Below are 15,844 nucleotides of genomic sequence, written 5' to 3'. Positions count from 1 at the left end.
TTCTTCTTCTTCTTCTTCTTCTTCTTCTTCTTCTTCTTCTTCTTCTTCCTGGAAACGTTTTGTCCTTCCCCCTTGAAATAAAATGCTCCGAGCTGCATTATGTCAGCAGTCCATGGAGGCCGCTGGCTCTGATGTCAGTGGGGTGGTGAGTCCACTCCGGGTTTCAGTCAGAACTCTAAAGGAGCTATCCTAGGTACGAAGTATCTAGGATAGCTCCTTTAGAGTTTTGACTGGTTCTGACTAAAACCTGGAGAGGATTCATGGTCAGCAGTGGTGGCCACCGGCCTCCACTGTCAGCAGTATGGGGCTGCTTGAGCTAGGGGAAAATCCTCAGAAGCCAGATATGGACTATGGGTCTTACATTGCCCACTCCCACAGTAGGAACTGTAGAAGCCCTCTGGTGGCATGCCAAATGGTTATCGTAACATTGAAAGTGTTCCTTCCTTCCCCAGGAGTGCACCTCAGTTATCAGATGAAAAGCTGGCATTGAGTTCTGCGCTACAGAGATGAATGACCCCTAACTTCTTTAAGATATACTGTACAAGCATAGGATCAAAATGTACCAAGGCTATGAAATATTTTAAGGACAGTGAGCCATGAAATAAGCAAATGCTGTGAACATGCAGATGAGAGGGTGGGAATATGCATTAATAATTATATCCTATACAGAATGCTCCTTTTTCTCATTACATGAATACAAAAGATGGGCAACCTTTCACTTCCATTGCCACCACCGTCTTGGCTTGTTTTCTCCCTCTGGCTGTATAAAAATCCTAATTTCCACTGCAAAAGTCAAAGGCAAGGATTTTGTGGTGGATTTGGACTACTGCTTGTTGCTACCTCCTATATACTGAGTTACGAGATACGAACCCATGGCTTTACTGTCGCTTAGACATATTTACCTTTTGCTGAAGGCAGTCGACAGCTACGGTGGTTGCCTAGATGTGTGTGTGACATCAGTTTCTCCAGCAGACAGTGACATCTGGCCTACTTAACTCCTTCCCTCTTCTCCCTGTTAGCTCAACTTTCTTAATGTTTCTCATGCTTACTGGGGCAAAAGACTGCTGACTGTTGTATTTTCAGACTGATTTACATTCCTTTGTGGCTTACAATTGCCAAATGCATAGTTAAAGGTTTAGAAGTCTGTGTCTGTGTCAGAGGCTGGCGAATAACAGCCTGAACTGATGAAATCAATAACATACGGATGACCCCAAAAGCACATTCCAAGCTAAATAGCCCATGTTGTGGGGAGGTTCTTTCACAATTACAGTAAAATAGATCTTCCATTTCCAGATATAGGCAAAATGGAACTCATTAGAATGAAATGCATATATGAACAAGCCATCACAGATCAAACGCTACATATAGAACTTCCATTTGTCACGACCTCAGAGATAAGCCTTGTAGGCCCCTTCCAACCCTACTATTCTATTCTGTGCTACTCTATAATGAAATCAGTTCACACATTCAGTTATGACCATCACATTACAGTATGTATATAATATGTACATGTGTGAACAGACCCTCACTTCAACAAGAACATTGAACAATGCAGAATATTATATTACACACACACAGAGAAAGAGAGTGTGTGTGTGATGAAACAGATACTTGGTTTATTAGTTGGGATATCACATATCAAGCTACTAGTTGACTTGAGAGAACTATGAGGCCCCCTCATTCTGGGACTAACATAACTGCAACAACAGCACCATGAGTAAGAAAGGGTATCAAAGGGGTCTACTGTTGAATGAGCAGTTTGCATTTCTATGATCCATGGACTTGAGGAACTACCATATGGTTCCATTCTCTATCACCTTCTACCATGGCCCTATGCAGATGTTCAGTTTGAATGCACAGAGAGGGGATTGTGCAGATCACCACTTGAAGCTGCAGTCATGTGAAGAGACTCTTGAATGGGCAGAACAGGGGCTCAACTCTGTATAACTCCATATGTGTGAATCAGGACTACATCTGTCATTAACAGAAGAGGAATAGCCAAGAGCTGATATTGAAACTTGGTGATGATGAGAGATTTACCCCTTAAATCTCTCAATTTTTATTTTTTCCAACATCTATTCATTTTTGGCACTTCTATAGGCAACTAATGTTTACTCTGCCCTGGGCTTTTGTAGACATTAGTTCAGTCTTCCCCAACCTGGTGCCCTCCAGATGTGTTGGACTACATTTTCCATCATCACTAGCAAACATGGCCATTGGCTATATTGTCTGGGGATGATGTGAGTTGTAGTCCAAAATGTATGGAGGGCACCAGGTTGGAGAAAGCTGTACTAGTTGATATCATAATAGGATTAACCACTTTAGGTATTTTTTATTATTTAAATTCACCGCAACTTGCAGTGTACTATTTTTATCCATTCCCTCATGTAACTAAGAGACGTTTCCCCATTATTTTATATATTATATTAATAAATGCATTCCCCAAGCAAACCCTTCTAAGAATGCCAACTAGCCACAAAAATATTACAATAGCAGCTCACAAGAAGGAAATAAAATATCTTAAGTGGGCTTATTAAAAAGAGTTCAAGTTTCCAGAGTGGAAAATATAATATCAAATAAAGCTGTCAGAAGCTAACTGCCTTTATTTTTTTAATTTTTAAAAAGGCAATGGGCAACATTAACTCCAACAAATAAGAGGCAGTACTAAGGTAACTTTTTCTATTAACAATTTCCTGACTTGGACAAAAATGGTTGCTCTGTATGATTTTAGGCAGCCATTGGTGGATAAACAAACTGAGTTGGACCTTTTCCCCCTATTGTTCATTTTCATAATCTGAATTAATATCAGTTTATTTTTGCATGATATTGAATAAGGCATGCCAGGATAGTGGTTTCAGTAGTGCTGGAAAGGACTTCCAATTGACTTAAACAGAAAGCAGATCATTTGGAACCTGTGTTCTTTGGCTGGTGCTAAAGGGACTCTGAGATGCAGAAGTATTCTAGAGATGGGCATGGTTCCACTCTTAAAAAATAAGAAGAAGCTTGGACAGACTCAGAGTTTCCATTCAGAAATCTGCTGAAACTTTCTCTTCTATTCCTGATTCCTGGTTCTGCCAGCAAACAACATCCTAAGATACCATTTGAAGGCGTAGGATGCAGCAGCAGCCTTGCTGAAATCAAGCAGCTATGGTTTTGCTCAGTGAGAGACCATTTGGGAACCAGATTTTGCATCCATAATGGAAGAAAAGAGGGATATATTATTTATGTATATATCAATGGATTTATTTGATTGTATTTATACCTCGCCTTTCCACCAAGAAAATGGTGGTCAAAGCAGGTAACAATCATAGGGACTAAAAACATTTAACATAAAAACTTGGTTAAAACAGTAATATCTGCCTGTCTGCCTAACAGTTGATCTCTCTAAAATTATTTATAGGATGGCATTAAGGGTGGAACCCTCTCATAATAATAAAACAAATACATTAAAAACACAGTTAAGAAGCACAATAACAGAATAAAAACAGTGCCCAACCCTGTGGATCAGCTTACATGCGAAAGGTCTGCTTGAATAAAAAACTTTTTTGCCTGCCAGTGGAAGGACAGCAGAGAGGGAGCCAAGGTAGCCTTACTCCACAGGGAGTTCCACAATGTACATAAATAAGATAAATAAATAACAGAACCCAATGATCAGTGGCAGCTCTGGAGTTACTGCTAGTAGAGGTGGTGTGCAGAAGAATCACACCAGCGTATGTGGTCTCTCCACACATGTTTGGTCTGAACTATGACTACCTTCTCAACTTACATCAGAACTAACCAGATTCTGTTAACTTAGGTTCTGTCCAGTTTGTTTCTTCTGTGAGAGAACCAGTTCTGGTTAGCTTCCACTTTGAGTTATAATTTGGGGCAGTCATAAATAGTTATTTGAATACATTCCTGACAAAAAAATCATAGCAAGCACAACCCTGGCCCCATCTACATGGCACAGCTTTCACTCCCCACCCCGTCACAACTGCGCAGCAATGCGGCTTCGAATCAGCATGCCCTGCGATACACTCGCAATGTACTGCACTTCCCTTACATACTCGCTGTGCCCTTTTCTTTTGCCATTATACTGAAATGCGCAGCTGTGCAGTCCCATGACTGTGAGGGTGCGACACTTTAGTGGTTGTTTTGTATTTGAGGGGCTCTGCTGTGTCTTTCCATCCCTTTTTAGGTAAAAAGTGGGTGTTTTGTGCTCTTTCATTTCCGCACCATCAGTTTGTCAGTTCCCCAGCCCAAGACTCTTGCGATGGTTTGCACTCACAAGCGTGAGCACTATGTTCAGAGCCATCGCTCTGAAATGGTGGCCAGACCAATGTTGGTCCTTCTCCAAGACCCCACCCCCAGCCCTTGGGTACTGAGTCCACAGCTGTTGTGAAGATACGAAGCTGCAAAACTGTGCAAAAGTGTGATTGAATAGATGAAAATGCCCCTCTGTGCCTCTGTAACTGCACAGCTGCAAAGGGATGGGGAAGTAAAGGGGCATCACAGAGTGACTACGCATGCCTACAACATGCCCACTGCAAAATGCGAAGTCGGTTTGGGGAAGGGACAGATGGACTGCAACCATGGGGAAACCCACAGCAACCCCCCCAAATCGCAGTAAAACGTCTCCTTGGAACTCCGCACTTTCCGGACGCAAACTATGGACATCTGCAAAGTTGCGATTGTGTCATCTATCATGAAGGACCTCGACTTGCACCCACCCCAGACTAAAAGTCCAGTGTAGATGGGGCCCCTTACAACCTGATCAGGTGTTTTGCTTTGGAATACCCAACACACAGCACTGTCCTTGTTTATTGCACTCAGCATATACAACACAAAGACATCCTTTATTAGATGTCAACCATGTATGGTACCTTAGCACACTAAAGCTTTTCAGTGTCAGAATCCATGCAGAGTCTAACAATAATGAGCAGATATGTAATATAGATTGGCCATGAGAGATACATGCAGACAATGCTCTTGCAGTAATCTTCTTACTGATCTTCCATTTAAAAAAAACACTATCACAAGCAATTAGACCCTTGGTAAGAGAGGTAAGATAATCCTGAGACCCCAGTGCAATTTACAGCTAGATATTTTTTAATGGCCATGCCCAGGATTTGACTTAACATAATCCACTGGGCCAGTGGTTCCCTTCATTTTTAACTGTGGAAATTGGTGAAATGCTAGTCCCAAGTGCCCATCTCTATATGCATTTGAAATCACAAATGCATGCGCACAAACACAGCCATGCGTAATCATATAGATACTCTTATCTCTAAACTATAGTTGAATAAAACACAGAATTGCATTTCAAAACTGAAAATCCAAGAACTAGTCACATGGAGCATCCACTGGTATTTCATTTCACAATCCAAAGGAACACTCCCTGTTCCTGTGCACACATTTAGCTGTGATGTGCACACCAATGCAGACACCCATCATTGAGACAAGCAAAGCACAAATGCTTTCTTTTTGCTTGTTCTCCACTAAGTGCACTGCTCCTCCAGAGTCTATGAGTTGTGGACTGATATAATGTATTATATCGATCCACAACTCATAGACTCTGGAGGAGCCGTCCAACTGAAGACAACTGAGGCATGCAGTTTTGATGTTGTTGGGAAATGCTTCCAATGGATTTAAACAGAAACCAGGAACCAATCTACATGGAAACGGGTTTTGAGGTGGTTCTGTTTAAATATGGAGTTTCATGAAACCAGGTTAGCTCCTCCCAGGGCAAATGGTGGCCACTGCGGTGTATACATAAAAAAAAAAAATCTCATTCGCACTGGGCAAACAACTAGAACTAAACGTCATCAGATGGGTAGGTGCAGGGAAGCGAGGAGGCTTACTCTCCCCACCCCCTGCTTAGTGAAATCATTAAGGCTCTGCATGCCTTTGCACTTCCATACATAACAGCCTCTCCCACTCCTGTGCTCAGTGAATATTTAAAGGGGCAGGCAGCGACTGAGTACAGGGTTGAAACAGCATCCTTTCAAAGCAGCGGGGCTGACTCCCCAAGGCATTTAGTGACTGCCAGGTAAACATAAGCCCCTGCCCCATGCAACTCCTCCCTTCCACAAATCAGCACTGCTTCCACTAACCCGCACTGAAGCCAGCTGAGGTCACATGGACTCCCAAACTGCACTGAAGCTGCTGTGATTGGAAACCCAAGCCCCATCTGCATGAGCCTTTTACTCCAGGGGCGGCTGTGAGTTGAGGTCCTTCAGGATATGCGATACAGTCACCACTGCAGCCTTCTGTGGTTTTCTCCTGGAAAATCAAAATGTGGATTTCCAAGGTGGCGTTTTGCTGGGATGTTTTGGTTTGCTATGGGTTTCCCACGACTGTGAGCTGTCTGTCCCTTCCCCAAACTGACTTCACATTTTGCGGTGGGCATGTTTGTAGGCGTGCGTAGTGCCTGTGTCACTCTGTGATGCCCCTTTACTGCCCCCATCCCTTCGCAGCTGCAGTTACAGAGGCACAGAGGGGTGTTTCATTTATTTAATCACATTTCCACACATGTTTGCAGCTTCGTATCTTCGCAATGGTTGCTTTTGGATTCAGTACCCAAGGGCGGGGGGGGGGGCCTTGGGGGAGGACCAGCTTCGCTCTGGCCACCATTTTGGAGCGATGGGTAGGCACAAACCTCTCATGCCTTGGGTGGTGAGAACCATCGCGAGAGTCTCAGGCTGGGGAACTGCCAAACAGTTGGCGTGGAAATACAGGAACACAGATCACCCACATTTTACCTAATGAGGGATGGACAGACACAGCAGACCCCTAAAACATGAAACAGCCACTGAAAGTGTTGCACCCCCATGCTCATGGGCCTGCACAGCTACGCATTAAAATATAATGGCAAAAAAGGGCATGGCGGAGTCTGTTGGGGAAGCCCGCAGTAAATCATGAGTGTATTGCAGCAGAAGCTAATTTGAAGCTGCAATGCTGCGCAGTTGTGACAGAGTGAAGGGTGAAAGCAGTGCCATGTAGAAGGGCCCCCCACCACAAACAGAGTTTCAAAAAACCCCAGATTTAGGGCAAGAAACACAGCATTAGCTAGGGGGGTGGTCTGTGTCATCTGACATGATTGACTTGGGGAGTAACCCAAGAACTGGAGTAAAAGCCTGGTGTAGATGAGCCCCCGATCATTTGTAATCAATATTCTTTGGCTGAAGAAAGAGGGACAAACACATCCAACTTCTGTTCTATAATTATGGATACTTATCACTATGCATATACCGCAGCAAGATTTTTTTCCAGGAGGAGGAAGTAGGAGCTATGTCTCCTTTAGCACCCTGATGTTATGTTGCTATTCATGTACAGTTTACATTAGCAAAGGAGAGGAGAAGAACTGCTCACAAGTATCTAGCTCAGGGACAACTTGAGAGATCTTTCAACATAATTTTTGTCTCCTAAAAGGAACTGTGTGTGTGTACTGGAAGGGCAGGGGGGAGTATGTGATTTGGATCAGGGCTGCAGTAGAGGGGAAGGTTGCCCTTGTATGAGTTTCTCAGTGTAAATCCACCCAGTGCCGAGATGCAATAAATCACAGAAGGAAAATATACAGACCTAATACAAGTCTCCCACATTACATATAGTTTGGCCCCCAGTCTGCTAGGTGAAATGGCAGGCTGATCTGTTTACTCATGAGTAGATCTTGGGATATGGTAGGCACTTATGTCATTGAAGAAGAGGAAATGCATCACCAAAAAAGAAGACAAAACAGGGCAATATTGTGCATATTTTTTAAAAAACCATAATTTTAATATGGTGTTTTAATCTTTTCATCCTTTTAGAGCCAGCATGGTGTAGTAGTGAGAGTGCTGGACTGGGAGCCAGGAGATCCGGGTTCTAGTCTCCACTCGGCCACAGAAGCTTACTGGGTGACTTTGGGCCAGTCACAGACTCTCAGCCCAACCTACCTCACAGGGTTGTTGTTGTGAGGATAAAATGGAGAGGAGGACAATGGAAGCCGCCTTGGGTTCCTTGCAAGAGGAAAAAAGGCGGGATATAAATAAATAAATAAATAATTCTTTTGCTGTTTTATCTTTTGTGTTCACCTCTCTGAAATCTGTTTTAGATATGGAGCATTATACAAATATTGTAAATAAATAAATACAATTTGCATTTGCTAATTTCTAAATGCAAATTTAGAGATAATTTTTATAACTTAAATAGAAATACAATTTTATTGTAGGGAAGACTATGACCAGGTGACCTGTGTAGTCTTCCTGTTCAGTCTTCTGTCCAGGTGCTAACTGTAGATAGGCATTTTCAGGGCCCCTTCTGGCACTCTCTTCTTATGGCTCTTCATCTTGAAACTGGACTTGGACAGGACAGACCTTCAAACAGAGGACATCTTCAAAATGATGGTCCTGTACTAGCCCTTTAAATAGAGGACTGTCCTCTGTAAAACAGGACAAATGGCCACCCTAGGAGGGCTACCCTTGAGAAGATCTCCTGGCAATGTACTTTCTCAGCCAGCAGATCTCATGTTTAGGCATTCTGTTTTCAGACACATTGCATGGAGCATCCCATGAAACAGAGCTCTGCTTTATTGAGGAACTTACTGTCCCATCCCCATCCCGAAAAGCGGACCACTACATTTGGTGCTAATAGCATCAGCTTTCCCCGGGAGCATTCCCAGAGCATGTTTCCTGAAAACAGCAGATGGAACACACATTGTAAAATATTGTCTGCAGTCCATATCCCAGGAACAGCAGACTTTGCTACTCTTTATTATATATAAGCGTTATTTTAAAACTCACCCCAGCCTTTGGTTTAGCTCCAGAACCAGCCATTGGAATGGGAAATACTCGATCAGCACCATATGGGGGAGGAGGAGGAAGAGGAGGCGGTGGTGGTATGTTTGTTTGATGGTGGCTCAGCGTAGCAACGTCCACTCCACTTTCAGCATGCAATTCCAAAACCTTTAAAAAAGAAGTACATATCTTGTTAGTGGATTCACATGCTCTTTAACTGACTGTAATGTTATTAGCTATAGGAAATACATTAAGGCATATGTTATTTTAAAAAGTGGACAACACATTCCTTTTCTTTCTCTTGTACATCCTTATTGTCAATAATAGTGGTCTCTAATAACTGCTGTTCTGACACTGTAAAGTACCTCAAGGATCAAAGCTGCAATGCCCTTAAGAAAGAAAAACAAATTTAGTTTTGCTGAGGAGTCGGGAGTTTCAGAGCTCTGACATGTTTTCTCTTAGCATTTCCTGTGCATCTTAGATTATGTCCCCACCTTTTGTCTTTGGAAGCAGTTGAAACTTCTGCTAACATCTGGGAGTCATTATATCATTATGGAATGACCTCATCATCTGGAACCTTGTGCAGGTGAAGCCTCTTGTTTTGTTTTTCACTTAAAATGCGAAGAGAACACTTGGCAACATGCATCTCAATGTTTCAGGCCTTTTGTAGCATTTACAGGGAGGGCCACAGCTCAGCACAGAGTTTTATACAACAATGTCCCTTTGAAAAGAAAAGGGCATAAACACAAATAGCTATAGCCTAAATCAGGGGTGGGAAATGTGTGGCCTTCCAAATGTTGGTGGACTGCAACTCCCATCAGCCCTAACCAGCATGGCCAGTGGTCAGGAATGGTGGCAGCTGCAATCCAACAACATCTGGAGGACCACACGTTCCCCATCCCTGGCCTAAATGAATACAGAAATTTAAGATTTGTGTATATGTCTTTGTATGTGCCACTGCCAGACTGTCATCTTTTCTACTGGCCCTGCTCCTGAAATAGGATGGTGTATAGAGTTGGTATTTATAGAACCTGAGCCACCAGGTTCTATAAGTCAATGTTTTTCAAAATATCCAGCTTCATAGAACCCTTTCTACATCAATTGGTCTGCTGAGGAACCTCTGCATATTGAAAAAGATTCTTGATTGATCACGTTCTAAGCTTATATTCAGTTCATGAATATTCAGTTCAACAATGGCCAGGCCTGTTAGGCCTCATCCCCTGTCCATCATAAATTATGTGTTCTTATTTATTGATTTATTTCTTATTAACATTTCTATACCATCTTATCTAATAAAAAGCCCTCAAGGTGGTGTACAACAATTTACGGAGACCTGGTTGGATGAAGCGGGGTGGGGGTTAACCCCTCTCAGCTCTGCCCTCTGGGGTTCTCTGTCCAACAGCAGGCAAGACCTGGGGAGTGGGGAGTGGTCTATCTGGATTCCATCCCCCTGACCAGGTGCCCTATCCCACAGTCTTCTGGGTTCAAGTGTGTGTATTTGAAGGTGGGTGCCTGGAACAGAATAGGGATTCTGGTGGTGTACCGTCCACCCCACTGCTCAACAGTATCCCCTCCTGAGCTAGCCGGGGTAGTCTTGGGGTTGGTGTTGGAGACCCCTCAGCTTGTTGTGCTGAGGGATTTCAACATCCATGCTGAGGCTGCCCTGTCAGGAGCAGCTCAGGACTTCATGTCCGCCATGACAACCATGAGTCTGTCCCAAAAGGTATCTGGCCCCACCCATGCTGCTGGGCACACTCTGGACCTTGTTTTCTGTGCTGGATGGGATGATAGTGATCTGAGACTGGAGGAACTCTCTATAGTTCCGTTGTCATGGACAGATCACTACCTGGTGGGGTTTAGACTTGCTGGCACTTGGAATCTCTGCAGGAGTGGAGGGTTAAGATGGTCTGCCCCAGGAGGCTGATGGATCTGAATGGTTTCCTGACGGCTCTTGGGGATTTTCCTGTTGCCTCAGCAGGCAATTCTGTTGAAGCCCTGACCGATCTCTGGAATGGAGAAATGACCAGGGCTGTGGACACAATTGCTCTTGAGCGTCCTCTCTCATGAAGTGGAGCCGCACCAGCACCCTGGTTTTCTAGGAGCTGGTGGCAATGAAATGTGTGAGAAGACAACTAGAGCGACGTTGGCAGAAAACTTGGAGTGAATCCGATCGAACACGGGCTAGAGCCTATTTGAAGGCCTACTCTGTGGCAATACGGGCAGCACAGAAAATATTTTTTTCTGCTGCTATTGTGTCTGCAAAGAGCCATCCAGCAGAACTGTTTCAAGTGATCAGGGGTCTTTTACACACTAGCCCACAACATATTTATTTATTTCATTTCTATACCACCCAATAGCCGAAGCTCTCTGGGCGGTTCACAAAAATTAAAACCAAACGACACACAATAAAATGATATAAAATATATAGAACATTAAAACCACAATATAACAATACAACCACAATAAAACCTAGCAGCAGTACAGGAATTTAAAATACAGATTTAAAACAGGAAAGCTAAAAGTCTAGAAAGCTAAAATGCTAAAATGCCTGGGAAAATAAAAAGTTCTTTACCTGGCACCAAAAGTAATACAATGTAGGTGCCAGGCAAACTTCACTAGGGAGCTCATTCCACAGCCAGGATGCCACAGCAGAAAAAGCCCTCCTCCTAGTAGCCACCCGCCTCACTTCCTTTGGCAGGGGCTCACGGACCAGGGCCGCTGAGGATGATCTTAAGGTCTGGGCAGGCACATATGGGAAGAGGCGATCCTTCAGATAACCTGGCCCAAGCCGTTAAGGGCTTTAAATGTTAATACCAGCACTATGAATCGGGCCTGGAAATGTACTGGCAGCCAGTGCAGCTGGAAAAGTACTGGCGTAATATGAGCTCGCTGGCCAGTCATTGTTAACAATCTTGCTGCCCTATTTTGGACCAGCTGAAGTTTCCGGACCGTTTTCAAAGGCAGCCCCACGTATAACGCATTGCAGTAATCCAGACGAGAAGTTATCAGAGTATGGATAACTGTAGCTAGGCTACCTCTGTCCAGATATGGGTGTAGTTGGTATACCAGCCTAAGCTGATAAAAAGTGTTCCGTACCACTGAGTTCACCTGTGCTTCAAGTGACTGTTCTGGATCCAAGAGCATCCCCAAACTATGAACGTGATCCTTTAGGGGGACTGCAACCCCCTCCAGAACAGGTTGAATATCACCTAGCTGGGCAGACGAACCACCCACTAACAGTACCTCTGTCTTGTCTGGAATGAGTTTCAGTTTATTGGCCCTCATCCAGTCCATTACTGTGCCCAGGCATGGATTCAGAACAGCCACTGCCTCACCTGGGTTTGATGAGAAAGAGAGGCAGAGCTGGGTGTCATCCGCATATTGATGGCAAGTCAGCCCACACCTCCGGATAACCTCCCCCAGCGGTTAAATGTTAAACAGCATGGGGGATAAAACAGAGCCCTGTGGAATCCCATGGCACAATTGCCATGGCACAGAGCAATAATCCCCCAGCACCACCTTCTGGAGCCAGCCAGCCAAGTAGGAGCGGAACCACTGTAGTGCAGTGCCTCCAACTCCCAACCCAGACAACCTATCCAGAAGGATACCATGGTCGATGGGATCGAAAGCTGCTGAGAGGTCCAGGAGAATCAACAGGGTCACACTCCCCCTCTCACAAGAGGATAATTTGAACCTCTTGACAGCCCACTGTGAACAATTTGCTCAGCACTATGCAGATAAAATTGCTCGGATCTGCTCTGACTTGGATACTATAGTTGATACAGACTCTATGGATGTAACTGTGGCCCCTGCTTGTCCAGTGTTGTTGGATACTTTTCAATTTGTACAGCCTGAGGATGTGGACAGGATCTGGGGAGAGGTGAGAGCCACCATGTGTGTTCTAGATCCTTGCCTTTCCTGGCTCATAAAAGCAGCCAGAGATGGACTGGCTGAGTGGGTAAGGGGAGTGGTTAATGCCTCCCTTAGGCAAGGCAGAGTTCCAGCTATTTGCGTTGCCCGTATTTTCACCGTATTCTACGTAAATCTTTACGTAGACTACAGCGACCAAATAAGGAACGCGAATGGCGGCTCCCTATGGGGGCCGCCATTTGCGTACACACTTTTTTTTTTTCAAAGTCACCCGTGATAGGCTACGTGACGATTAACGTAGCCTATCACGGCTGACTTTGCAGATCTAGCCGTGATAGGCTACGTTAATCGTCACGTAGCCTATCACGGGGGCGTTTTTTTTTAAAACTTTTTATTTCGCGGCCGGGCGAGGCGAGGTGCCTCCTCCCCGGCCTGAATTTCGGCCAGGCGAGGCGGGAAGCCTCCCCCCCCGGCCTGAACTTCGGGGGGAGCAGCGAAACGCCTCCCCCCCACCGCGAAGCAAGCTGCGAGACCAGGTAAGTGGCTTTCGTGCACTCCTACGTTTTAAACGCTTTAAGATGTGAGTAAAGACTTAAAGGAGGGAATTGTTAGAAAAAGAGACTCCATAACTGTTGGCGCCTCAGTTACGTAGGAGCCCGAGTGGCGGGAAAAATGTGGGCGGAGCCAAAAGGAGAACCATAATGATGCGCTCATGACTAACGGCTTGGTAAGCTGATGTACTGACTGTTTCATTGGTTACTGGCGAGAACAATAGAAGCGGTATGGTATAAAAGGCTTTTGCACACGTGTCTCGGGGTCCGGACTGCTCTGCACCCGTTTTGCAAAACGTTTCAATAAAATAGTGTTGGATCCACTGCTGCCTGCCTGGCATCCTTTTCTTCTAAACCGGAAGCAAGAACTATTTATCTAACAGTGGTTAGAGTGTTGGACTGGGAGCCAGGAGATCTGGGTTCTAGTCCCCACTTGGCCATGGAAGCTCACTGGGCAACTCTGGGCCAGTCACAGACTCTCAGTCCAACCCACCTCACAGGGTTCTTGTTGTGAGGATAAAATGGAGAGGAGGAGGATTATGTACGCCACCTTGGGTTCCTCAAAGAGGAAAAAAGGTGGGATATAAATGTAATAATAAATAAATAAATAAATAAATAAATAAATAAATAGCTAGCTAGCAAGACTGGTGGTCCCTTAAATAGCTATCCTTTTTGGGAATGAGCAAGCCCCCACATGACACCCAGAGAGTGCTCACAGCACTCTCAAAATTCCAGATGTGCCCATCAGCCCAAAAAGGTTGGGGACTCTCACAGATTCAGTTTCCACGTCACACTGCTGTTATTTTGTTTGTTTGTTTTTTGTTTGTCTGAGAAGTCAGCTCATTGCAAGTATAAACAAAACAAAGAGTAAAAATAACTTACGGCACAATTCTATGCATGTTTAGATAGACAAAAGTCCGACAACTCCCAGAATTCCCCAGCCAGCATAGTTGGCTGGGGAATGCTGGGAGTTGTAGGATTTTTGTCTGTCTAAACATAGGATTGTGCCCCGAGTGTATTTAGGCATAATTCAGCTCTGTGTTATTTTGTACAAGAAGTATTGAAATAAATGAGAATTTATTTATGGAAATAAATTAACTGCTAAGGTCACCAGAGGGAGAAGCAGCAGCAGCTAGGATTTATTTATTTATTTATTTATTTAATTAATTTCTATACCGCCCAATAGCCGAAGCTCTCTGGGCGGTTCACAAAAATTAAAACCAAACACACAATAAAACAATTTAAAATATATAGAACATTAAAACCACAATATAACAATACAATCACAATAAAATCTAGCAGCAGTGCAGGAGTTTAAAATACAGATTTAAAACAGCAAAGATAAAAATTTAGAAAGCTAAAATGCCTGGGAAAATAAAAAGGTCTTCACCTGGCGCCGAAAGGAATACAATGTAGGCGCCAGGCGAACCTCACTAGGGAGCTCATTCCAGAGCCGGGGTGCCACAGCAGAAAAAGCCCTCCTCCTAGTAGCCACCCGCCTCACTTCCTTTGGCAGGGGCTCACGGTGAAGGGCCGCTGATGATGATCTTAAGGTCCGGGCAGGCACATATGGGAGGAGGCGATCCTTCAGGTAACCTGGCCCCAAGCCGTTAAGGGCTTTAAATGTTAACACCAGCACTTTGAATCGGGCCTGGAAATGGACTGGCAGCCAGTGCAGCTGGAAAAGTACTGGCGTAATATGAGCTCGCAGGCCAGTCCCTGTTAACAATCTTGCTGCCCTATTTTGGACCAGCTGAAGTTTCCGGACCGTTTTCAAAGGCAGCCCCACGTATAACGCATTGCAGTAATCCAGACGAGAAGTTATCAGAGCATGGATAACTGTAGCTAGGCTATCTCTGTCCAGATAAGGGTGTAGTTGGTATACCAGCCTGAGCTGATAAAAAGTGCTTCGTGCCACTGAGTTCACCTATGCCTCAAGTGACAGTTCTGGATCCAAGAGCACCCCCAAACTACGAACCTGATCCTTTAGGGGGAGTGCAACCCCCTCCAGAACAGGTTGAATATCACCTAGTTGGGCAGACGAACCACCCACTAACAGTACCTCCGTCTTGTCTGGATTGAGTTTCAGTTTATTGGCCCTCATCCAGTCCATTACCGTGCCCAGGCACTGATTCAGAACAGCCACTGCCTCACCTGGTTTTGATGAGAAAGAGAGGTAGAGCTGGCTGTCATCTGCATATTGATGGCACCTCAGCCCACACCTCCGGATAACCTCCCCCAGCGGTTTCATGTAGATGTTAAACAGCATGGGGGATAAAATAGAGCACTGTGGAACCCCATGGCACAATTGTCATGGCACAGAGCAATAATCCCCCAGCACCATTTTCTGGAATCGGCCATCCAAGTAGGAGCGGAACCACTGTAGTGCAGTGCCTCCAATTCCTAACCCAGACAACCTATCCAGAAGGATACCATGGTCGATGGTATCGAAAGCCGCTGAGAGGTCCAGGAGAATCAACAGGGTCGCACTCCCCCTGTCCCTCTCCCTCCATCATGGCTGGATTCAGCTCCCCCTTCCCTCCAGGAGCCCCCTTCCCTCCGGATACCTACGGCCATTGCTGAGATCACCAGAGGGAGAGGAAGCAGCAATCCTTCTCTTGTGCTTAGATACAATGCCAAGACCTGCTGAATTACTGCCTGTCAGGCACT

At 44.8% G+C, this 15,844-nt stretch overlaps 1 protein-coding gene across 1 annotated transcript in view; it reads right to left on the bottom strand.

Moving 5' to 3' along the window:
* DLC1 (DLC1 Rho GTPase activating protein) overlaps positions 1–15,844 on the bottom strand; it is a 332,632-nt gene that overhangs the window by 251,303 nt on the left and 65,485 nt on the right. The window contains exon 3 of the mRNA XM_084856695.1: positions 8,760–8,921. Coding sequence (XP_084712821.1) covers positions 8,760–8,921 — 162 coding nt within the window. The remainder of the gene's footprint in view (positions 1–8,759; positions 8,922–15,844) is intronic.

Source organism: Heloderma suspectum, chromosome 5 (assembly GCF_057233095.1).
Source record: "Heloderma suspectum isolate Gila_16-S chromosome 5, 16-S_ref, whole genome shotgun sequence".
In the NCBI taxonomy this organism is placed as follows: domain Eukaryota; kingdom Metazoa; phylum Chordata; class Lepidosauria; order Squamata; family Helodermatidae; genus Heloderma; species Heloderma suspectum.
Note: the sequence above shows the minus strand (reverse complement) of the source record. Positions and strands in the feature narration are given on the sequence as shown.